The sequence below is a fragment of the Brachyhypopomus gauderio genome, chromosome 1 (genome assembly GCF_052324685.1).
Source record: "Brachyhypopomus gauderio isolate BG-103 chromosome 1, BGAUD_0.2, whole genome shotgun sequence".
Taxonomy (NCBI): Eukaryota; Metazoa; Chordata; class Actinopteri; order Gymnotiformes; family Hypopomidae; genus Brachyhypopomus; species Brachyhypopomus gauderio.
In genome coordinates this window covers 6,138,302-6,163,949 of record NC_135211.1, presented here as the reverse complement: position 1 = coordinate 6,163,949, position 25,648 = coordinate 6,138,302, and the positions used below count along the sequence as shown (strand labels likewise).

General features: G+C 47.5%; 2 protein-coding genes across 3 annotated transcripts in view; one reads left to right on the top strand and one right to left on the bottom strand.

Annotated features, from left to right (window-relative positions):
• tmem163b (transmembrane protein 163b) overlaps positions 1-18,320 on the bottom strand; it is a 40,228-nt gene extending 21,908 nt beyond the window's left edge. The window contains exons 1-4 of the mRNA XM_077021858.1: positions 16,996-18,320; positions 16,365-16,484; positions 6,581-6,624; positions 6,331-6,422 (exon numbers count right to left, since the gene is read on the bottom strand). Coding sequence (XP_076877973.1) covers positions 6,331-6,422; positions 6,581-6,624; positions 16,365-16,484; positions 16,996-17,170 — 431 coding nt within the window. The 5' untranslated portion in view covers positions 17,171-18,320. The remainder of the gene's footprint in view (positions 1-6,330; positions 6,423-6,580; positions 6,625-16,364; positions 16,485-16,995) is intronic.
• Positions 18,321-18,415: 95 nt separating this feature from the next.
• On the top strand, positions 18,416-25,164 carry ccnt2b (cyclin T2b). Of its 2 annotated transcripts, XM_077021694.1 has the most exons (9): positions 18,416-18,660; positions 19,218-19,299; positions 19,452-19,580; positions 19,956-20,016; positions 20,452-20,514; positions 20,856-20,901; positions 22,195-22,358; positions 22,452-22,522; positions 22,682-25,164. In XM_077021694.1, the coding sequence occupies exons 1-9, from the start codon at positions 18,503-18,505 to the stop codon at positions 23,612-23,614; spliced, it is 1,707 nt and encodes a 568-aa protein (XP_076877809.1). In that variant the 5' UTR covers positions 18,416-18,502; the 3' UTR covers positions 23,615-25,164. The 2 variants fall into 2 exon arrangements, 1 of the variants encoding a protein (XP_076877809.1); XR_013133999.1 differs by lacking the exons at positions 22,452-22,522; positions 22,682-25,164 and having other exon boundaries at positions 18,420-18,660; positions 20,856-21,214; positions 22,195-22,334.
• The last annotated feature ends 484 nt before the right edge of the window (positions 25,165-25,648 follow it).

The following is a 25,648-nucleotide window of genomic DNA, read 5'->3' as shown; positions in this document are numbered from 1 at the left end:
ACAACAGACCCCCCCAGGAGACGCTCTCGCTTGTGGGCCACGCTGGATCTTCAATCCGCGTGCGTGCGTGCGTGTGTGTGTGTGTGTGTGTGTGTGTGTGTGTGTGTGTGTGTGTGTGTGTGTGTGTGTGTGTGTGTGTGTGTGTGTGTGTGTGTGTGTGTGTGTGTGTGTGTGTACGTGAGTCACACACACGTCTCCTCTTCCCCTTCCTTTGTCTCCTTGCTAGCCGGCTGCCTGTCCTCTCCCAGTGTTGTCACAAAGACTTCCTGACCCAGGGCCACCGCGCGCCTCTCGCCCAGATAATACGACAGGCTTGTGTCCATAGAGCCCGTCTGGGGGACTCTCTTTCAGCCAGGCTCGTGTCTGCTGAGCTGGGCCACCAGAGACCAGTCTCCTGGCTCTCCAAACACACCTCTGCGCCTTTCAGCAAACGGCAAAGGTGACCTGGAGAACTGCGTGCATTATGTTTTCTGCTTGTCCTTGTTTAGTGATGACATTCACCTCTGGATATTTCATGTGCAACTCATTCATTCATTCGTTCATTTAGTCATTCATTCGTTCATTTATTCATTCGTTTGTTTGTTTGTTCGTTTGTTCATTCATTTGTTAATTCATTCGTTCATTTGTTCGTTCATTTGTTCATTCATTTGTTTGTTTGTTTATTTGTTCATTCATTCATTCATTACAGGTAAATGGGGGTGTTTACTGCTACTCCAAGTAACAACCACAGCTATCTGAGTCTGTAGTACAGTGGTCTGCTGCTATACCACACAGGGTGGTTTTAGCTTCCGCCACTGTACCATTCAAAGATATAGACTGCAATGTCATAGAAATCTACATTATACAATGTATATTTCTCAGTCAGTTTGTCAGGTACATTTCTAATTTATGGTTCACCAACAAGACATAACTCAGATGTTAGCTATTTCAGATGCATAGAGACATCCAGTCTAGAGTGAGCTAACTAGCCCCTTCCAGCAAATATTAGCTTCTCCACCACTGAAGTGGAAAAGATTTCTGTTTGACAAGACATCTGGTCAATCTGGTCAATCTCAGCTGTGTTGGAGAACTGAAGCGCCCTGTGATGCAGGCTGAAACACACACAGCTACACACCTGAGAGTCTCCCTTCACTGTTTGCCAGCTAGAGATCCATTTTGACCAAACTGTTGATTGTGTGTGATCCATCACGGTACCTCTCTGTAAACCAGCCAATCAGATCAGAGCTCATCGTAAACCCACCATAAAGAGTTCTAAAAAACTGCTTGATTCATTCTAGGGCCAAATCATATGATTCTAAATGGGCTTGTATCACCACATCTGGGCATTTTTCAAATGGACCAAAGTAACAGACTTTCTATAAAGACATCAGTGAAGTTTAGTTTAAAAATAATTTTAAAATGCATTCTAGCTCACCCTTCAATGTGCGCACAGTCTTAAACATGCCTGTGGACCTAAACACATCTGATCTGTGTATACATATTTGTTTCTGTGTGATAAGAAAAGACATCAAAGCAGCAGTTCAGCATAAGCAGTACTTGTAGTCACCATACAACCGACTTTCAGCCAGGGTTGCGCGATATATCAGTTGCTAATTGTTATCATGATACAGGCCCTTGCGATACTGATATCGGAGATATCGCAGAAGACTATGATACAAATAACTATCTAGGAACAAGTGGTATTGATCAATGTGTACATTCCAGATGAGCATGCTCTTTGGGGAATGAATCTGCATTCTTCTGTGAAACTCCCAAAGGCCAAACAGGGGTGACACAGGTGTGTGTGCAGTGACAGGGGTGTGTGTGTGTGTGCAGTGTGTGTGTGCCACATACGGTCCCGCCTCCCTCCTGTCAGTCATGTCTTAGTTTTGTTCTCAGTGTGTTTGTGTGCCTTTTATTTTGAAATTCATGGTTGTGTGGGTCTTCACACCCCTCCCTTGTTTTTCACCCCCTCATCATTACGTTCAGGCATGTCTCGTTTGGTTTCTTATTTAGTCAGTGTTTTTATGTCCTGTCTTTAGTCTCTTGTATTGCTGGTCAAAGTCGAGGACGTGTTAGACAGTTTTCAGTCTCCTGCACCCGTGCTGGCAGCCCGCCAACAGACACCTTAGCCTCCTGTTCCCGCAACCCAGAAGGGGTCAGCCCACAAACCTAAAGCCCACCTGGGGCCTGCCCATGTACCTGAGGCCCACATGGGACCCTCAGTGACTGTACCACCAGCCTGTAGGCAAAATACTGTAGGCTAAATATCGTTTTTGTGCCCCCTGCTTTTGCCCCCTGATCCATTCCTGTATTCCCATTCTTGCCCTGCTCGGTCCCTGGTTTTGTGGTGTTCCCTGTCTCACTGTGTGAAACCATTCGCGTCCAGCTCCCTGTTCCCATCTCTGTGTCTCGTGTTATTGTCTCGGTCTCTGTCCCTGTGTCAGTCCCCAAGGTTGTCACTCACTGTACCCATGTCCACTCCTGTGTCTCTGACTGTTCCTGGCCCTGTTCCCTACAGTCCCAATCCTGTATCTTCATCAGTCCCCGGTCTTGTCCCGTCCAGTCCCATTTCAGTGTCTTCACCTGCTCCCTGTTCTGGTCCTGCTTCCTTTCTGTTGCTCGCCCTTGTCCTGTCCAGTCCCCCAAGGTCAGTGGTGATTGCTCTAAGACTGCAAGGGAAGCTCAGCTTCCCCTAAAATGTAAAAAAAAAAAAGTGATCAAACATATACTGTTGTGTGTACGTCATTGACTAAATATGCGCTACAACGCGCTCGACTTTTGTTCAGAATCAGCTTCTTATCACTGGTAACGACGCGGCTTTTCTCTCACTCAGTCCCGCAGCTTCACAGTGCTTAAACGGTGTGGACGCTGAGCGTCTACAAAGTTCAGTAGCGAAGCAAAGAGTGCAGCGAAACGAGACGAGCCATTGGATAAATGCTGGGCTTTGTCCCGCCCATCGGACGCTCAGCGTCTATGGGGTTCTATGGGGCAGTGGGCTGGCCTGGACGCTCAGCTTCTGCATGATGATTGGATGATCTGTCTGAGGCTGAATCCTTTTTTGATTGACAGCGAAATGAGCGAATCAGCGATCTTTTGGGTTAAACCTCCGTGGGAGCATTTAATTTTAATTTTTTTTTATTTTCATTCTGTTTACCGGAGATTTTCCGGAGATTTTCCTAATCCTCTTAGCGGCATTTTCTTCGTTAAAAACGACGAGCGACAAATCGAGCTTCTATTTCTGGTGGTTTTTGTTGTAGCTGCTTGTGTTTGGAGACTGACTTCTATCACTCCAGCAGAAAATGAGCTTCCCCTCCTTGAAAGATCCGCCACTGCCCAAGGTCCCGTCTTGCCTGTCCCCCATCTGCCTGTTTCTGTTCCTGTCACGTCTGGTCCTGTGTCTGTGTCTCCTGGCCCTTTGTTTTGCCCCTTGGTCCTCTTTTTCTGGTTTGTCTGCCCCGGTGCCTTCACCCCAGCTCCCAGCGTTTCCTTGGTCTTCTGCTCCTGGTTTTTGTCCTCCTATCTGTGTCTGATCTTGGTTTCCGGTTTGTGTTTTTTGTTCGGTCGGTTTGTTTGATATTGTGGGGCGCCTCGGGGGGGGGGGGGGGGGGGGGGGGGTTCTGTCACATATGCTCCCACCTCCCTCCTCTCAGTCATGTCTTAGTTTTGTTCTTCATGTGTTTGTGTGCCTTTTATTTTGAAATTCCTAGTTGTGTCGGTCTTCACATCCCTCCCTTGTTTGTTACCGCCCCATCGTCATTACTTTCAGGTGTGTCTCATTTGGTTCTTTGGTTCCTTATCAGTGTATTTAAGTCCTGTGTTTAGACTCTTGTATTGGTGATCATTGCACATAACGTTTCTCTGATTTCTAGTCTTGTTTTTCATTGGTGTTTGCTTTGTCTCTTTAGTTTGTAGTGTGCAGGTTTGCTTTTTGTGTCTTTGTTTGTCTATGTAGGTTCATATATGTTGTGTTCATGACTTTGTTCATTAATTCTATCTGTATTTGTAGTTTATCTGTGTTTGATATCTTATTAGTTCTAGTCTTCCTTGTATGTCTTTTGTTAATAAATCAACATAAACTCCAAGGTCTCCTGTGTGTGGTTACACTCACATGTACTCCCTGTGTGCGGTCTGTGTGTGGTGACACTCACATGTACTCCCTGTGTGCGGTCTGTGTGTGGTGACGCTCACATGTACTCGCTGTGTGCGGTCTGTGTGTGGTGACGCTCACATGTACTCGCTGTGTGCGGTCTGTGTGTGGTGACGCTCACATGTACTCCCTGTGTGCGGTCTGTGTGTGGTGACGCTCACATGTACTCCCTGTGTGCGGTCTGTGTGTGGTGACGCTCACATGTACTCCCTGTGTGCGGTCTGTGTGTGGTGACGCTCACATGTACTCGCTGTGTGCGGTCTGTGTGTGGTGACGCTCACATGTACTCGCTGTGTGCGGTCTGTGTGTGGTGACGCTCACATGTACTCGCTGTGTGCGGTCTGTGTGTGGTGACGCTCACATGTACTCGCTGTGTGCGGTCTGTGTGTGGTGACGCTCACATGTACTCGCTGTGTGCGGTCTGTGTGTGGTGACGCTCACATGTACTCCCTGTGTGCGGTCTGTGTGTGGTGACGCTCACATGTACTCCCTGTGTGCGGTCTGTGTGTGGTGACGCTCACATGTACTCGCTGTGTGCGGTCTGTGTGTGGTGACGCTCACATGTACTTCCTGTGTGCGGTCTGTGTGTGGTGACGCTCACATGTACTCGCTGTGTGCGGTCTGTGTGTGGTGACGCTCACATGTACTCACTGTGTGCGGTCTGTGTGTGGTGACGCTCACATGTACTCCCTGTGTGCGGTCTGTGTGTGGTGACGCTCACATGTACTCGCTGTGTGCGGTCTGTGTGTGGTGACGCTCACATGTACTCGCTGTGTGCGGTCTGTGTGTGGTGACGCTCACATGTACTCGCTGTGTGCGGTCTGTGTGTGGTGACGCTCACATGTACTCGCTGTGTGCGGTCTGTGTGTGGTGACGCTCACATGTACTCCCTGTGTGCGGTCTGTGTGTGGTGACGCTCACATGTACTCCCTGTGTGCGGTCTGTGTGTGGTGACGCTCACATGTACTCCCTGTGTGCGGTCTGTGTGTGGTGACGCTCACATGTACTCGCTGTGTGCGGTCTGTGTGTGGTGACGCTCACATGTACTTCCTGTGTGCGGTCTGTGTGTGGTGACGCTCACATGTACTCGCTGTGTGCGGTCTGTGTGTGGTGACGCTCACATGTACTCACTGTGTGCGGTCTGTGTGTGGTGACGCTCACATGTACTCCCTGTGTGCGGTCTGTGTGTGGTGACGCTCACATGTACTCCCTGTGTGCGGTCTGTGTGTGGTGACGCTCACATGTACTCCCTGTGTGCGGTCTGTGTGTGGTGACGCTCACATGTACTCCCTGTGTGCGGTCTGTGTGTGGTGACGCTCACATGTACTCGCTGTGTGCGGTCTGTGTGTGGTGACGCTCACATGTACTCCCTGTGTGCGGTCTGTGTGTGGTGACGCTCACATGTACTCGCTGTGTGCGGTCTGTGTGTGATGACGCTCACATGTACTCCCTGTGTGTGGTCTGTGTGTGGTGACGCTCACATGTACTCCCTGTGTGCGGTCTGTGTGTGGTGACGCTCACATGTACTCGCTGTGTGCGGTCTGTGTGTGGTGACACTCACATGTACTCCCTGTGTGCGGTCTGTGTGTGGTGACGCTCACATGTACTCCCTGTGTGCGGTCTGTGTGTGGTGACGCTCACATGTACTCGCTGTGTGCGGCCTGTGTGTGGTGACACTCACATGTACTCCCTGTGTGCGGCCTGTGTGTGGTGACACTCACATGTACTCGCTGTGTGCGGTCTGTGTGTGGTGACACTCACATGTACTCCCTGTGTGCGGTCTGTGTGTGGTGACGCTCACATGTACTCGCTGTGTGCGGCCTGTGTGTGGTGACACTCACATGTACTCCCTGTGTGCGGTCTGTGTGTGGTGACGCTCACATGTACTCGCTGTGTGCGGTCTGTGTGTGGTGACGCTCACATGTACTCCCTGTGTGCGGCCTGTGTGTGGTGACACTCACATGTACTCGCTGTGTGCGGTCTGTGTGTGGTGACACTCACATGTACTCCCTGTGTGCGGCCTGTGTGTGGTGACACTCACATGTACTCGCTGTGTGCGGTCTGTGTGTGGTGACACTCACATGTACTCGCTGTGTGCGGTCTGTGTGTGTTGACACTCACATGTACTCCCTGTGTGTGGTCTGTGTGTGGTTACACTCACATGTACTCCCTGTGTGCGGTCTGTGTGTGGTTACACTCACATGTACTCCCTGTGTGCCGAGTGCACAGCTGCTGCATTGCTGTAACGCCAGATGACAATGATGGAGGAGAGAACATCTAGAGCTGCGTCGAACTGGAGCAAACACACACACACACACACACACACACACAAACACACACACATACACCAGCCGCTGGTTACCCCTAGTCATCATCAAACACCATTATAGCCAGACACATATTTAAGGTAGAATGGTAAACATGGTGTAGGAGGAAGAGTATGGTACTCACTGCAAAGCCGAAGGCCGAGGCGCTACGTCTCATTACGGAAACAGCTGGAACACACAAAAGGAGGGATTTCTGGGTAAGAAGTTGCTCTTATAACAGCCACATTACATCCAGACGTGTTTATACAGTTTATGGTACACAGAAATTATTGTAAGATGGAGAAAAAGTCACTGAGCCTTTGACACAAACCTTCAAAGTACAGAACTGTTTTGTCTTGCCTGGGTCCCGTGTGTGTACCCTGGCTGGCCCTGAGAGGAGTTACCTAGTAACTCTCCAGCTCTCCTGCCTCCACTCTAACAGCCTTCTGGGGAGCTGACCACAGATCAGCTGGAACCTTTTACTTCATCATGAATATGTATAGACATTGGGATGGAGCTGTTCACAAATCAGCTGTGAGTATCTTAGGGCTGTACTAAATTGAGAGATGGAGAGAAAGTTCAATCCAGCGTGGTTATGCTGAGACGGTTAAAGTGGTCTGTGCATGCACTGTGTGCTTCCAGAATATTGTAATTCAGATGTAATTTGATCTGCAAACAAATTGTTGGCAGTGATGTGTGATCTGATTGGAGGGAGTGCTTGAATGAGCTTGATTGGCTCATCAAACGTGTTATGCGTGCGTGAGTATATTTGAATTTGAGTACCGTCTTGGCTCCTCAGTTGTAGTGTGTGAGTGCATTTAAATGTTGTCTCAGGTTAGGTTACAAAGCTTACCTGTGGTCTGGATTGGAGTGTGTGTGAGTTTATATGAGTACGTGTGTGTGTGTGTGTGTGTGTGTGTGTGTGTGTGTGTGTGTGTGTGTGTGACTGTCATTATGAAGAATCTGTTATAAGAAACTTGTGGAATGTTTATAATGAGGCCATAACCACAGTGTTTTCACACACACACACACACACACACACACACACACACACACACACACACACACACACACACACACACACACACACACACACACACACACACACACTCTCACACACACACATACACATACACACACACTCTCTCACACACACACACACACACACATACTCAAACATCTATACATAATTAATTTTAGTCTCTGCTTACACATGCACACATTCCCTTGTGGTAAAATTTTAATTTCATAATTTTCATACACGCTCTTAAACAGACACACAAATACGCTACACAGGAGAGCTTATGAAGACCAGCATGATGTGTGGATACAGTCGCCACTCATGCCTGACATTACAGACTGCAAACCTGCTTGGAGAAGTTTCCAAGTTTGCAGAAGTGATACTGGTTTAACCTTTAAAACCAAACCTGAGTGACCATGCCAGAAAACACATCTTCACTATGATGATTGGTGATTATCAATATAAGTCACCAGAAACTGCATACTGCTTACTACTGGCTCAGACTAATGTTATGACTAATTTGGTATTTTGTTTCCGCAATTGAAATCACTACACTACACTGCTGTCTGACTCTGTCTCCTTGTCTTTCTGTCTCTCTGTCTCCTTGTCTGTCTGCCTGTTGGTTCTCAGAAGTCAGTAACTACAGGCAATGGGAAAGCTCACAAAGGAATTATAGAGCTCTCCATTTCTCCTTATTCTCTTCTTCCTTCCTTGCTCCCTCATTGCTGTCTCACTGCTTTCTCAAAACTTTGTTTCTGCTGTCTCACTGCTGTCTTAAAACTTTATTACTGCTGTCTCACTGCTGTCTCAAAACTTTATTACTGCTGTCTCACTGCTGTCCCACTGCTGTCTCACTACTTTGTTACTGTTGTCTCACTGTTGTCTCAATGCTGTCTCACTGTTGTCTCACTGCTGACTCACAGCTGTCTCACTACTTTGTTACTGCTGTCTCACTGTTGTCTTACTGTTGTCTCACTGCTGTCTCACTACTTTGTTACTGCTGTCTCACTGTTGTCTCACTACTGTCTCACTGTTGTCTCCCTGCTGTCTCACTACTTTTTCACTGTTGTATCACTGCTGTCTCACTGTTGTCTCACTTCTGGCTCGCTGTTGTCTCACTGCAGTGGTGGGTTTAGGTCTCCCTGATGACTGTGTTGACACGTTTCCGGTCTAAAGCGCATGCGCCGGCGGCCCCTGGGCCTCCCAACATCCACCCGCACCGTCAGCGGGATTTTCCCAGTATCGCTGATGCTGCACCTTGGCAGGGCGGAGGCCGTCGCCCGGGCAACCACAAACCTTACAATTCAAACAAGGTTTCAGAGCTACTAGGTCTGTACCACACCTCACATGAAGATTTATCACATTATAATATTAATTTAATTGTAATGTCTCTAGGATGACAACACCTCCCCCCAAAGAACTTGTACCTTCCCCCCAAACAGCAGTCTGACACGTTCTATATGTTTGTGTACGTGTTTCTGAGTTGTATACTGCAAATAAGGATAGAGAGGAGGCCAATTTATGTGAAAGAGTTTATGCATATTGGATGCAATTTACCACTCCGGATTCACCTGCTCGTTAGGTTGAGCGGCTCATTAGGGTAAAGCTTGGAGAAGAACCCAGTGTGACAGAACAACACTCTGTGAGGGCAGACTGTGAGCACCTCTGACCAGCTGATAGACACACTGTATAAAGCTTAACTTCCTGTAGGCTGCTGTTTATAGCGGGGGGGGGGGGGGGGGGGGGGGTTTCTCTCATCCACTGCCACACCTGGAGAGCTTTACACTCCTACAGGAAATGAGTGTTGAATCTGAGAAAAGCCCATGGTGAGCACCTCAGTGATTGGTTTAGTGTGACAGTGAATGATGACAGCACTTCAGCTACACTGTGCTGCAAATTGTTTTGCAGTGTGATTGAAATGACCACACACCAAAGCTGAGAACTTCTGTGTTGGTGATTCACTTCATTAATCTCTTGTGCTGAAAGGAGTCGTATGACGAAATTGGTTTTCAGATTTACCTGACAATCTTGTTCATTTTCCAATTCAACAGCTCCTTCCACACTCAGAGGGCTCCGCCCACAATGCTGATTTTAGTGTCTTCTGGTTTTCAGTTAATGTTAGTTTAGTGAAAATAGGGCAGCTCTTTTTATGTTGCAGTGTGTGTGTGTGTGTGTGTGTGTGTGTGTGTGTTGTTTGCTCATGAAACTTACAGCACGTCACAGATTTTCAATTAGCCCAGTCCCTCTTTGTGCGTGAGCCTTAGCTGAATACATTTCCATCTGGTTATCCAGCACAGAGAGACTTTATCTTTCCCTGTTTTCATGTGCTTTACCCATTACCAGGTGCCAAATGCCAGGATTACGGTGGTGCCCAATTTGTGAGCCCCTCTATGGTAATAATATCATAGATATTACTACATACTACTTGTCTGCAGAGACAGAAACTTACAAGCCAAAAACACTATTTTAACATTTTGCACCCAGAGCTAGGCTTAGTGCAAGCACCATTAAGCAGTTCTTCACTAGACTGTTTCTCTCTGTACTTCAGTCATTCTGTAACCAAGCTGTATCTCCCAGTACTGTGGTCGTTCTGTAACCGAGCTGTCTCTCCCAGTACTTCTGTCATTCCATGACTGAGCTGTATCTCCCTGTATTTCTGTCACTGTAACTGAGTTGTATCTCCCTGTATTTCTGTCACTCTGTAACTGAGTTGTATCTCCCTGTACTTCTGTCACTCTGTAACTGAGCTGTATCTCCCTGTACTTCTGTCACTCTGTAACTGAGCTGTATCTCCCTGTATTTCTGTCATTCTGTAACCAAACGGACTCTACCTGTATTTCTGTCATTCTGTAACTGAGCTGTGTCTCCCTGTATTTCTGTCACTGTAACTCAATCAATCAAAGTTTATTGATAACTGAGTTGTATCTCCCTGTATTTCTGTCACTCTGTAACTGAGTTGTATCTCCCTGTATTTCTATCACTCTGTAACTGAGTTGTATCTCCCTGTATTTCTATCACTCTGTAACTGAGTTGTATCTCCCTGTATTTCTATCACTCTGTAACTGAGTTGTATCTCCCTGTATTTCTGTCACTCTGTAACTGAGTTGTATCTCCCTGTATTTATATCACTCTGTAACTGAGTTGTATCTCCCTGTATTTCTGTCACTCTGTAACTGAGTTGTATCTCCCTGTATTTCTATCACTCTGTAACTGAGTTGTATCTCCCTGTATTTCTGTCACTCTGTAACTGAGTTGTATCTCCCTGTATTTCTATCACTCTGTAACTGAGTTGTATCTCCCTGTATTTCTGTCATTCTGTAACTGAGTTGTATCTCCCTGTATTTCTGTCATTCTGTAACTGAGTTGTATTTCCCTGATGCTCTCTTCTTCTTCACATCATTTTTCTATGCTCCATACACCTCCATAACACCCCATATCCATCCATGTCCCATTTTAGACTGTGGGTTCCTGGGTTTAGCTTTTAGTTGTAATAGCAAAGAATAGCAATGCTGCATGTATGAAAATTATGAGTGCGGAAGCTCTCTCCCTCTCTGTCTCCCTCTCTGTCTCCCTCTCTCTCTCTCTCTCTCTCTCTTTCCCTTTTCCCCTCTCTTCCTCTTTCCTTTTCTCTCATTCCCTGATCCAATGCAGTGATATTTATATTCCACGCTTGCTGCTGTCACCTTGCCACACACACACACACACACACACACACACACACACACACACACACACACACACACACACAAAACTTGCTTTCCTCCTCCCTACCCATATATCCTGCCTCATATCAGAGCTGCAGTGATCCTCAGCTGTATGTTCTGAGTAATGCTCACTGATCTACACGGTGATGTGTGCCACCACCACTGCAATACATCCTAAACTCACTTACATTGTTCGGCTGGTGGAATTTATTCTTGGGGAAGAGAATGATTACTTTCCAAGCACTTTCAAAATGTAAAAACTCATGACTTAAATTAGTCAATCTGGACAAGGACAATGGTTCAGTGAAATTATTTTTTTTGTGAGTTAATTAATCGTATCAATGAGCAAAACCACGAGTGATTATAATTAAAAATAACACTGTCCTTAGGATCAAATATACTTTTATCTAGTTACCTGTCAGCTCAGACACAGGTGTGAACTGAGCTGTGTGGCCTGCACTAGTGATACAGGGTGACTGTGGTTTAGAACTGTACTATCTGGGCTGCACTAGTGATACACAGTGAATGTGGTTTAGAACTGCACTATCTGGGCTGCACTAGTGATACTGGGTGAGTGTGGTTTAGAACTGCACTATCTGGGCTGCACTAGTGATACTGGGTGAGTGTGGTTTAGAACTGCACTATCTGGGCTGCACTAGTGATACTGGGTGAGTGTGGTTTAGAACTGCACTATCTGGGCTGCACTAGTGATAATGGGTGAGTGTGGTTTAGAACTGCACTCTCTGGGTTGCACTAATGATACAAGGATAATGTGGTTTAGAGCAGCACTATCTGGGCTGCACTAGTGATACACAGTAAATGTGGTTTATAACTGCACTATTTTGGCTGCACTAGTGATACAGGGTGAGTGTGGTTTAGAACTGCACTATTTGGGCTGCACTAGTGATACAGGGTGGGTGTGATTTAGAACTGCACTATTTGGGCTGCACTAGTAATACAGAATGGGTGTGGTTTATAACTGCACTATTTGGGCTGCATTAGTGATACAGGGTGAGAGTGGTTCATAACTGCACTATCTGGGCTGCAATGGCGAATAAGGCTGTCCCCCAGATCTGATGCCGGGTTGAATGTATAGGGTGACTAGTGCATGATGTGAAATCTGGGACAATAAATATTTCATCCATCTGAGTGAGAACAAGCTTCAGTTCTATGCAAGAAAATGCACTCTATTAAGCAGTTTGTGTGTGTGTGTGTGTGTGTGTGTGTGTGTGTGTGTGTGTGTGTGTGTGTGTGTGTGTGTGTGTGTGTGTGTGTGTGTGTGTGTATGAGTGTGTATGAGCTGACATGCTGTCACTGAGGCGGTGTTAATTGGCTCTCTCAGAAGCCGTGAGGTATCTGGAGGTTTCACTTGCATACATTTACACCCTCCCTCCTCCTTTATCTATCTCTCTGTCTTTAGCCCTCTCCCTTCCTCTCTCTCTCTCCCTATCACGATACACACACATATATAGACGAATGCCTGTAAAACCTGTCAAGTCTTACATGATGCGTGGAGATGTGTGTCTCACCCCTTGCAGATGAGATCAGTAGACCTCAAGAACATCAGAAAACAAGAAGAGAGAAGAAGGAATAAACATGAACGCTGCTCCCTCCTGACACCTCCACAAACCTGTACTCAAAACACACAACACAAGAATGTAGAAGATGGTCAGATACTGGCTGAATACCCCCCTGCCCCCTGCAGTGGCTCAATGTCCTGAACTAGGATCAGATTTTGCCTTTCCTGTGCTGATCTGATTACGCCTCCTGGGGACTGAGGAGGTGATCGGACCGCACCTCACACTCTAACGCATGCTGAGTGCACTTTGTGTGATCGACCGACCGCTGGTCTAGTGCCGTCCAAGCATGCAAAAAGTGACGACTGGAACACAGTTATGGGGCACAAGCTTTGATCAGACCCATGACACAATATACACGGTCTGCACCACTACAGTACAGTACAGTCTGCATCACTACAGTATAGTACAGTCTACACCACTGCCATATACAGTATAGTTTGCACCACTACAGTACAGACAGTACAGTACAGTCTGCATCACTACAGTATAGTACAGTCTACACCACTGCCATATACAGTACAGTCTGCACCACTACAGTATAGTAAGTATTGTACAGTCTACATCACTGCCATATACAGTACAGTCTGCATCACTACAGTACAGACAGTACAGTACAGTCTACACCACAGCCATATACAGTACAGTCTGCATCACTACAGTACAGACAGTACAGTACAGTCTACACCACTGCCATATACAGTACAGTCTGCATCACTACAGTACAGTACAGTCTGCACCACTACAGTATAATAAGTGTTGTACAGTCTACACCACTGCCATTTACAGTACAGTCTGCACCACTACAGTACAGACAGTACAGTACAGTCTACACCACAGCCATATACAGTACAGTCTGCATCACTACAGTACAGACAGTACAGTACAGTCTACACCACTGCCATATACAGTACAGTCTGCATCACTACAGTACAGTACAGTCTGCACCACTACAGTATAATAAGTATTGTACAGTCTACACCACTGCCATTTACAGTACAGTCTGCACCACTACAGTACAGACAGTACAGTACAGTCTGCACCACTACAGTACAGTAGTCTGCACCACTACAGTATAGTACAGTCTACACCAACTGCCATTTACAGTACTGTCTGCACCACTATAGTACAGACCGTACAGTACAGTTTGCACCGTTGCCATATAGACTGTACAGTACAGTGTGCGTCACTGCATTATAGACAGTCTACACTACAATACAGTAAAGACATCCTGTGGACTACAGGAGGTCCTGTAAACAGGAGGTCCTGTACAGGAGCATGTGTGCACCACTGCAGTAGAGTCTGCGGATGACAGACTGTCATGAATTCACATGACTTCAGTTTGTCTTCCACACTCTGCTTTGGCTTTTATGGAACTGAAGCAGCAACCGTTGCCAGCATCAGCCAGCGTCTGCCATGTTTATGTGGGTGGACATTTTATTGCAGGTGCATTGCAGGCTTAGCGAGGAATGTGCTCTACTTGGATTGGTTGAATTTGTAGGGCACACTCAAATGGCCAATCAGGTTTGAGCAAATATGAACCAGGAACAGGCACTGAGGGATACAAGGACTCAACAAGGATTCTCGTCGAAAACAGTCACTCTGAGAATATTTATTTGATAGGACTACACCCATAGATCTACACAGAACACACACTTACTAATACACATCAAATAAATGTCAGTAATAACATTGTAAAAATATTTTGTTCAACAGGAACAGATCACCTGATGAATATTCTAAGTTGACGTCATGTAAGCTAATATATTTGCCAGCCACACACAGATCGGATGTGTGTGTGTGTGTGTGTGTGTGTGTGTGTGTGTGTGTGTGTGTGTGTGTGTGTGTGTGTGTGTAACGATGGAATACAAGATTGAGGTTAAATACTTGGTAATTTCTCATTATGCTACAGTGTTCTGCACAGCCACAAGGTTGCAGCCTCAAAGCTCCTCAAGGTCAGAGGTCAGACGCTTTTGTGTTCCCGGGTTACCTCTCCTGTGTCACCAGTCTCTACCCATGTGTGCCTGAGCAGGGCGTTGAGTAGGTCAAAGGTTTGCACACCAAGTTCCAAAACATTATGACCCAGCGGTTTTCAACTGAGCATGACATGCTACAGACTTCTAGAATGTACCACACATATGACAAGTATGGCAACACAAACCTGCCGTCTACGACTTGACCTGGCTGGAGAATCTTCTTCTGTGGCCCCAGTACTTTAGAACCTAAGTTCTTCCGGCTGCCGTTCCGATAGCAACATTACCCGAGATCTCTGGTGGCTGTTACATCATTACGTTGATGTTTATTACAGTTTACCCTCTATCGAAGGGCTCTGTCTCTCTCTGAAGTGTCACATCAGACCTGATGTACGTGGATCGCTCCCTTTATGGGAGTACTGGTTAACTGAACGTCCGCCCGGTGGTGTAGGGAAAGGTAAGGGTGGAGATCTTCCTCCACCACACCTGCCTCGGGCCCACAAAAGGGTTTGTGAAGTAGCTGGTGAGCTAAACTGGCCATGATAGAGCAGGGTGGGGGGGTGGGGGGGGCCACACACTAAACTGTAGGGTTCTCTGACTCCTTCTATTTCAGGACACGCTTCTCCATAAACACAGATGCTCTTTCTCATGTCACTAAAGAAGCATAATATTTTGGAACCAGCTATATGTGAAAGAACTGAAGCCCTAGCCCTAGTCCTAACTGTCAGTGGTTTTAATCCAAGCAATAGTCCTGGTTATCAAGGGACGTTTGGCACATTTTCTGCCTCCTGTCTCAGTTGTGTCTCATTTTGGGAAACAGTACAAAAGCACTCTCACATCACTCATTCTTCACTGAGCGGCTGCCGTTGCTACGTGAGCGTGTTTTTATAGCTTGGCAAAAGAACTCACAGAGTCCCAGATCAACTCACCAAGCTTAGACACACAGAGAGAGAGAGAGAGAGAGAGAGAGAGAGAGAGAGACAGGGAGAGAGAGACAGAGAGAGAGAGAGAGATGAGTCACAAGGTTCCCAATGGGATACAGCTCAAGGTAACACCAATCTTTGCCTCCGAGAAAAAAAAATTCACATTGCACTTGAATATATAATCTTCCAAATGTTCAACGTTCAACAGACTGGGTTTCATCACCACCCCTGGACTATCAGACAGAAAATATAAAAATGTACACTACCGTAGCCTTGACTATACAGTACCTTACAGTGTAGTACAGTAAGACTGGTAGACCCATGCCGATGTAAATGTCTTCATATAGCCCTTCATTACACCCTAGCCAGGTGGTACGTGATCTCTATATTTCATTTGTTTGTTTATTTCTTTATACAACTTGAAGGGGGTGTTTGCTACGACTGAACAGCCTGTGCAGTGCAGTATGACCCTCCTCTCTATCTTTCCCCACAGCTTACAACCATCGCTTAAACGATGCGACCAAGCGGCTCCAACGTGAGCAGAAACAAAAAGAGCTTCCCCCACCCACACCCCCCATTTTACCCGGACCGTCCACAAAATAGAATCACAGCAGAACTTTTATACCAATTGCATGTAGAAAGAAAGGGCTGACTTTTAGAAACACGTGTGGGGAGTTGACAGCTGCCAGCTCTGTAGGTGTGAGGTCCATTAGGCGTTAGACGGTACTCACTGAAGGCTGCTATGGCCAGGATGAGCGTCACTACGATGGAGACCCACGACACCCACAGCGCCTTCTTACGGTAACTCTGCGCCTCGTGGGGTTTCAGACGCAAACTGCTCTCCAGAAGGTCTGTCAGCAAACCAACAAATCAATCAATTCATGAATAATACAAGAATGAACAGGAACGGATAAGTGATGGAAGTTAAAGTGACGACGCACGGTTTGTTCTCCAACAAATGCGCCGTTTTCTTAACCATGTAGACCTCATACACTAATATGAGGATAATAGTTTTAGTGTAACAGAACATATATTGTGCGTGCGTATTTTGAAGTCTTTATAACTGGCAATTTTTAATATGTCAATCATATTCCCATTTGGATTCAGTTTATACGAGAAGATTGGCTATAATTAAATTTTTTACTCGCAGTGAAATGTTTTTTTTTCCCTTTAAAACACATTTAACACCATATTTACATATTCACAGCCTGTCTATGACCGGTACCAGAAGCAGTTTCATGTAAACATACACACACATGCGTACGCACAGGGTACCATCAGATATGGTACCAAACGACCAGTGCGTCTTTGTGCACGACCCAAACCAGACCCGGTACGTATTAAACGTGATTTACACCTTACCTTTATCCTCCACCTCGCTTATCTTCATCTCTTGATCCATATGAAAAGTGTCTCCGGGACTTTCTGTTTTGGGCTGGCGCGGGTCGGGCGGTTCGCACGGTCCGTTTTGAGACACGGGATCCACGATAGTCGGGTCAGGTGCGGGACTGGGGTCAGGAGCCGAGGAGTCCGTCATTGTTATTCGGTCGCGCTTCAAATGGTCGGCACGCGAACCATCTCACACCTGCACGAGAAGTGAGCGCGCGTGCGGGCGCGCGGTGGGTTCCGCTCGCGCTGGGCGCACGAGCGACGCACAGGGTGCAGTCTCAGCGTAGTGTGCAAGCACGCGGAGCACACACCACCTCGCTAACTAATGCTGGAGTGCGCGACATGTGAGCTCTAATTGAAACGCGCACGTTAGTTGATTAGACCTCTGGCCAGACCTGCACGGGATCCTCGCAGCAAACTAAGAGCTGATTGATGGAAACCCAGACTCCTGTACGTGGAGCATCCTGTCTGATCTAACGGGCAAACTGGAGTCTAAACGTGAACCAGCCAGGGAGAATCTGTTAACATACACACTGGAACCACACACTGGAAGTGTCATGACTAAAATTTTCTAAAATTAATTACATTGGTTCGAATGATGAATTAAAGCAAACCAAAACATCCTGGACCGGTTTTCACACAGCATAAACGCACAGAGTAAACTGTGACCTTTTTCCTAATGTAATAAAGGTGTGAATAGAGGAAGACATTTTTTTACATTGTTTAAAACACAAATACGAGATGGATGAACTGATAAACGAATCAGTGAATGTGTCGGGTGGTGACAGAGGACAGCATCAAATCTGAAGACTGAGGTGTCAGCTTCTTCTTGGGTTTGAAGCCTGTGTGTAAAAGAACAGCATCGGTGCGTTTGCTCGCATCTTGAGCTTCAAAAATACCGCTGCATTATGAAGCAGAAGTTTTTTATCAAGTCATCTATAGCTTCTGGATTGATTGACCCTCCTGGGGTCATTTGGGGACATGGTTTAATTTATAGTCCTGATGTCTTCTCTCTGTGAGGAATCTATCACGTTAAGAGCGTGGCCATACACTTTGGATTGTGCTCTCACCAAGACAAGTGTGTAACAGGGGAAATAAAGTGATTCTGATTCAGAACAGGGCTAAGTGTTGTCAGCAGGACTAAGAAGGAGTGGAAGATACTAATGGGATGGACTAATAGACTAATGAAGATACTAATCTAGGGCACGCTTCTGTTCAGTGAAAACTCTGCTTGTGTTTAAAAATCTTAGGATTTTAGGATTATTGTTCTCCCCTGAAGAAGGGGTTTTTAGTGTGAAGACGTCTAACATTGTGTATACCGCACACCTGTCACTGTGAAGTAACTGTAACCTATAAAACCAACACGTGTGTGCCTGCGACGCCCCTCCCGAACACCGGGCGGCGCTGTGGCGGGTCAGCGGCGGTGGCGGGTAACGCGGTGATCTCAGCGGAAGGAGGCGTGGGGGACGTCGGCACGAACATGGCGACGGTGCACCGGAGCTCCACGAAATGGCTTTTCAACCGGGAACAGATCGAAAACACGCCGTCCCGTCGCTGTGGAATCGAGCCGGATCGGGAGCTATCGTACCGACAGCAAGCCGCGAACCTGATCCAGGACATGGGCCAGCGGCTCAACGTGTATCCTCACCCCGAACACCGCTGCGTGTGGACGGCTAGCTCAGCCGTGCTAAGACCCGTTAGCATTAGCTTCGTGAGTTAGCCGAGCTAGACGTGGGCCCGAACCAGCGGCCGAGCTCGTTTATTATCGACCGCGGTTACGTTATGTGGCGCGTTGTGTCGTTTTTGTGTGACTTTAACGGGGTTAAAGCGTTTTAACAGATACAAACTGAAAGAAGTGAAGTAGCCCCGCTAGCCCGCGCGTGCGTGCGCGCGCCCCCTGCTAGTCGCCGTTAGCCGTGGTGAGGGAGCCCCGTCACGGCCGCCTCACGCCTTTACCGGTTACTCGAGACGGTTGGCTAACGGCGTTTTGTTTCACTTCAATCTTTATTGTTTAAAAAATTAAACTGTTTTGGCGGTTAACGTTTGAGGCTCGTTTCGACGCCTCGTGCGTGTGCGCGCGCTAGTGGGGCTAAAAATACGCAGCTCGAGCTGCGCGAGCGCCAGTATTTGCGGCGTTTTGCTCGTGTTGCGTCGTTGGTTTGGTTTTTATTCTCTCCTTAGCGTGGCCACCACAGCTCCCAGCTCACGATCAACACCGCCATCGTCTACATGCACAGGTTTTATATGCTGAACTCCTTCACGAAGTTCCACCGAAACGTGAGTATGACTTGTTTCGGCGATGTGATGGTTACTATTTCAGGAAGATCGTGTTTCTCTCTCTCTTTCTCTCTCTCCATCTGCATGTGATCCAAATCCTTCATTTGAATGCTAACAGTGCGGATTGTGTTTAATACTCGTTTTCACCACAGATCATTTCCCCCACCACGCTGTTCTTGGCTGCTAAAGTGGAGGAGCAGCCCAGGAAACTTGAACACGTCATTAAGGTGGCGCACGCCTGTCTTAACCCACAAGAACCTCAACTGGACGCCAGTAGCAACGTGAGTAAGGGTCTGACGAGGATCACGTGGTCGACTTGAGTCGACTCACGTTTCCAGGCTGGGTGACGCAGCATAAATCGGCAGCCTTGCAAAATTGCAGACACGTGACACCACCACCCCCCACCCCCCCCAAAAAAAGCTTACCAAGTTGGCTTTAAAGTAAAACAGAATGATGCTAGTTTGTTGCACTGTTAAAGCTGTGATTGTCAGATGGGAGTGAATTGGTTCGCGTGGGCTGACCGACAGACCTCTCTGTTCTGCATGCTTCGATAAGCATCAGTTTAAATGTGCCGCACTAAACCTGTTCGTTCACGTGAAATAGACCTGATTTTTAAGCTGCATATCAGTGTGTAATGTCTGTCTTCTGGGCTCCAGGCATACCTCCAACAGGCCCAAGACCTTGTGCTACTAGAAACTATAGTACTGCAGACCCTTGGTAAGTCTGGAGCTGTCTGACCTCATGCTGGGTGGGAATTACACTGACTACATGCAAGATTTGGTGGGTTTTGCGGCCTAATAGAAAATATCTTTATTATTGTGCATGTTAATGTCCAGTTTGGGGCTCTAGGAATGGTTTGTGAGGCATAATGGATTAAAAGTCTCCCGACTTACAGATAATCACAGAACATCTGTATAGCCCAAACTGCCATGATGCCTTTCTTAAGGGCTTTTTAATAGTCTGCAGTTAAGTTCTGATTTCGATGGTATTACAGACTGCACATCAACAGTGGAACTGAGCGTATGCTTTAGTAACATGGATTTCTTCTGTTCGTACGTCGTGTAGGTCTTCTTGTGTAGGTTACACCGTCCTTCATCTGAGGAAGCGGTTGTTTCTCCGAGAGCTGTTTCCTAATCGTGTGTTTCATTTCAGGGTTTGAAATTACTATAGAGCATCCACACACAGATGTTGTGAGATGTTCCCAGCTAGTACGAGGTAGATACTTCCACCTTCATTCCAAGCACTTCTCCCGCTCGCGATCTTCTCCACCTCTCCTTCTCTCTCTCCCTGCATTCCAGACTTGTAAAGGATGAAGCAGACTTGTAACGATATATTGATGCGTTGATGTATTGTTTAATTTGTACCAATACTTCGATTTGTACCAAACTACCGTTACGTTGGAATATTTATGTTTGGAAACAGATCAAACATTAAGCAAATGTCCAGAATCTGCTTTGTTCCTCTCTAGTTAGCATAACCTCATCTCCCCCCCCCCCCTCTCTCTCTCTCTCTCTCTCTCCCCCCCTGCCTCCCTTATTTCCCCTTTGCCCACACAGCAAGCAAGGATTTGGCCCAGACGTCCTATTTCATGGCTACCAACAGGTTGTTACCCTGACCATATTTATTGCACTGCGATGGCACCCTATAGCTTCCTGTTCTGCGGGGTTCTCCTTCCTGTGTCCAACGCCCTGTTGCGCCTGGGCGCGGAGTGACCCCTAGGGGGAGCTCTGCTGCCCGGCGCTGTGCGGTGTATTGTACAAGGGCCATGTGTTGGCACGGAAGGCTGAATGCACAGGGTGAAGTGTAGGGGTGCTCCTGAATATTGCTTGGTTGAGAGTGCATAGGTCTAATAACTCAATTGGTAGCCTGAATATCAGCTAAAGGTTGCAAAGGTGTAAACTTAGAGACCCTGCCGGTAAGTACATACATTTAATCTTATTTTTTAATGTTTTCTTTCCATTTTTTAAACTAATGACAGATTTTTTTCTAAATGACGTTTTAAAATTTTTCAAAAAAGTAGCTAAACTGTAATAATGCTCTAACACCAACAATATATATATAATGAAGTGATATTTATTGTCATGAGAAATGTGGCATGCTTATTCTCACTGTGGCTTTATCATTGCAGAACATGCTAACAGGCTAAACCTTGTGCTTGCTAATTCTATCCCTTAGACATTTTTTAATTAGACTTTTTTCCCCCCCTCGTGGTGACCGGTCCACATAAGCCATCACTGTGGCTGTGTAGTTTAAGGCTGCACAGATAGGGGGCGCCCTGTCCAATGGCACATCTGTGCTTCAGTGTGAGCTGCCAGTGCTAATGTTTTTAATGCTTAAGACAAAATATGACACCTGGACCTTCAGGTTGTTAAATATGTTGAGAAAACTGAAGATGTATTATAACATTATTCATTTTAACAATAGTATCGTTCCTTAATAAAGAAGAACTTTACTGTAAGTCCTGGCTAGAGCCCAGTGTATGTTTGTCAGAATGGGTGGTGGGGGTAGTTGGTGTGTGTGACTCTGTCCACGCGTCCCTCCTGCCCCTGCAGCTGAGCTCTGCTCTCATGTTGCCCTCTCTCCTCACCTCCAATGAGAAGGTTACCTGGCCAGACTTCTGTGTGTTTCCATGCACGCGATATCTGACTGCTTGTGTGTGTGGGGAGAGTAGGCGTGTCATGTCTGTCAGGCCAGTTGTTTATGTATAAAACCTGCTCTGGCCATCTGGGCCACGTCACCACCAGCAAGATGACTGACAGTTATGAAACAAGCCTTTTGAAGAGAATGATGCTTATGTCGATGAGTTTGACACCGGTTTGAACCTGTGCTCCTCTCTCTCTCTTTCTCTCACTCTCTCTCCTCCCCCCCTCTCTCCCCCCCTCGTGTCTTGTCCAGTTTGCACCTGACCACCTTCTGCCTGCAGTACAAGCCCACGGTGGTGGCGTGCGTCTGCATCCACCTGGCCTGCAAGTGGTCCAACTGGGAGATCCCCGTCTCGTCTGACGGCAAGCACTGGTGGGAGTACCTGGACCCCGCCGTCACGCTGCACCTGCTGGACCGTCAGTCTTCCTACGCACCTGTCCGTCTGACTGTCCGTCTGTCTGTCTGCCAACACAATTTCCCCAATGCCGTCTCTCTCCTTCCTCTTGCAGAATTAACACACGAGTTTCTGCAGATTTTGGAGAAAACGCCCAGCAGGTTGAAAAGAATCAGAAACTGGCGGGTACGTGAGGTCGCTCCGCTCCCTTATCACGTCGCTCTGTTGGCCTGTACGGCTTCAGGCGCTAGGACGGACACACGGACTCCGTTTGACTCGGCTTGTAAAAGATTGAGTTCATGAGGCGTCCACCTGACCGATAATGTTTTTGTGTTTATATTTTAGGCCACACAAGCAGCAAAGAGGTCAAAAACGGACAGCCAGTCAATAGACACCTCGTTCCAGGCTCCTCTGACCCAGGAGAGCTTACTGATGGACAGCAAGTCTGATCTCATGGGGGGCGTGTACGCCGAACCCTCCACCTCATTCCCATTGGACAGCGGCACGCTCTCCCTCAACGGCCTGTCGAACTTGAGCTCCTACGGCTTCGTGGGCCAGAGCAGCCAGTCCGACTCCTACCTCTGCCTGCCGGGGGCGCCGGCGAGCAAGCACGGCCCCTGCCCGGCCCCCGCGCCCACTACCAAACTGTCCCTGGAGAAGTACCGGGAGAAGCAGGCGGCCGAGCTCTTACAGCGACGTCGTCACGTGGAGGAGAGCGAACCGCACCGCAAGCTCCCGGCGCCCGAGACCGCAGCATCATCGTCGTCGTCTTCATCCTCCCGGGCCAAGTACGGACAGCCGGCGCAGGAGCGGGCGACCAAGAGCGGCTCGCTGAAGCGCCGCCACCCTTCCTCCTCCTCTTCCTCGGTGGAGAGCGGCGGCGCGAGCCAGGAGGAGCTGAAGATGAAGATCAAGGTGTCGGAGAGCGGAGGCGTGGCCGGTGGCGGTAAGAGCAGACACAGCCCTCGCTCCGGCCGAGACAAACACAGGGAGCACTCGTCTCACCGAGCACCGCGGCACGACGCCTCACACTCGCACGCCCACGGTCACGGCGGCCATCACAAAAGCCACCGCTCCTTCAAAACTCACTCCGCCCCTGCCGCTGTGCCTGCGAGTCAGGCCCTGGGCCACGCCCAGGTGGGGAAGATTGACAGGAGGCAGGGGGAGGGGCAGAGCTCTGAGGGCGGGGCTTCCCTGTGCCTGAATGGGCAGCATATGGACTACGCGGACACTATCAACATGCTCGACTCTCTTCTTAATGCCCATATAAACTATTGAAACACGGATACACACAAACAAATGTTTTATGTGAAAAATTGCAAAAAAAGAGATTTTTTAAAAAGAACTTTTATGGTAGGATCAACCAGTCCATTACATTTCATATACACCTCCTAATTTATCCAAACTATGTTGCTCTACTCTGGGGAAAAAAAGACAAAAAAAAAGTTGAAAGTGTAGATGTATGTAAACGGTATATTCCCTGTTTAAAAGCTTCCTATGACACGAGCAGCCTGTGAAGTCGTGTACAGTAAATCCACCTTCCTTCTGACTGCAGTGCTGGAAGAGCTTTGGGAGGATGGTTAACGAGAACGATCAGGCGTTAACCAAATGCTTCTGTGAGTGTTTGTACTGTATACTACTTGATTCTTTTAAAATCAAAGGGATGAGGGGGAAAAAAACGTTTATGTCTGGGAGGTGTATAGAACCGTCCACGTTTGTCCTTTCAGTTTTCTCGGCCCTCCCCCCCTTTTAAAAAGTTATATCTACATCCGAATATACTCCTCATATTGCTCAGGTCTATCATGGCTTTAGTGTGTAATGTTACATGTATAAACATATCTGCGTGCGGATGTACGAGCGGGCGGTTATGGCGGTGTGGGAGCATGGCTTTGGCATCCTGCTCAGCGTCTTCAATCCTCAGAAGCCGAGCTCCATCACGAGCACGTCCCGCCGCACAACCCCTCTCTCCCCAGCCTCCTACCTTTGACCTCTGGGGAAGTTGGGGGGGGGGGGGGGGGGGGGGGGTGCGCGCTGGTAAGAAAGCCGCTCGCCTGACTCTATGGCGGCGCTCCCTTGGGCTCTGGGTTTTTAAATGGCTTCCCCAGCCCTCCTACCTCATAGCCCTGTAAACTGACATGTGGAAGCCAGAGAACCATGTGTGTGGGGGGGGATCTTCAGTTTCCTAGAGGATCGTGGGTATTGTAGTTTTGCAGGAAGGTTTTTATTTTATTTTTTAAATCTTGAATAAAGGATTGTCCATACCTTTTGGTGATGTTAAGACACTGGAAGGGGGTGTTTCTCGTACCTTTCAGAAATTGTGTTCAGTTTTCTTGTGGATTTGAAATATGGCCTGCAGGGTTAGGGCCGGCACCCTAAGATACACATGAGACTGAGGAACCTCAGACACTAAGCCCTGTCTGACAGCTGTTTTCTAGGAATTTGTCTGCAAACATCCAGCATTCATCCAGAGTTTCCAAGTGTTCTGAAGGACACGGATGGTAAGAACTGCTCCCAGGTCAGCACTTTCACTCCGATACTAAAGGCTCTGAATACATGGAGATCCACGCAGAACTGACAGCCCCTGCTGACTGACAGTTGATAAACTGTTCTCAAATCAGGTTAGAAGAAGTCACTTACCCTAACCTGCCCCAAGGGACCAGCTGCTCAAGCAACCGAGGCAGCACGTCAGTGTACCACGTTACAGAGCTTCAGCAGAACGGCCTCACTTCACAAAGAAGTGTGTTTGACGCCACAGTTCTTTGTAATAGCCTTGAGTTGAAAATGATGGAAATATCGGATAAGTACCTAATAAACCAACATGGAAAACATTTTGCTGTCAGTGACGTCAATGTGGGGAGGGGGTGGGCAAGGATCTTATTTAAATGCAATAAAGCTTTTTTAATTTTTCGTCATACAGCTCTCGTATCGAATTCAGTCAACGAGCACGCATCCACGTTGACCTTGGGTTTAGCGTTTTACATCTCTCAAAGCCTCGTACGTTTCTCTCTTAAGTGCCTGAGTAAAAAAAAATGTGCAAGTTTATATTGAAATCCTGCCTTTATAGATGAAAACAAAACCATATTTAAGGGTCAGTGACGTTAAGAGCCGCCAGAGACTGACTGGACGTCACTTAAGCGAGGTTTAAGCAGGTCAAACAGACGACGGAGTACCGAGTCGTGTCTCCTCACAGCAGGGCGGCCATGACCGCCACGACTAACGTCTGAGGCCTTCGGGAAGGTGCAGACAGCCGTCAAATGTCGAGGTTTTTAAACTACCACTTGGCCCCGCAATCCATTTCATCATTCAGAGAGT

Coding starts and splice junctions, on each gene's coding strand:
- ccnt2b (XM_077021694.1), top strand. CDS start 18,503: ATGGCGACGGTGCACCGGAGCTCCACGAAATGGCTTTTCAACCGGGAA. Junction 19,300..19,451: donor TCACGAAGTTCCACCGAAAC/GTGAGTATGACT, acceptor TTTTCACCACAG/ATCATTTCCCCCACCACGCT. Junction 20,017..20,451: donor TATAGTACTGCAGACCCTTG/GTAAGTCTGGAG, acceptor GTTTCATTTCAG/GGTTTGAAATTACTATAGAG.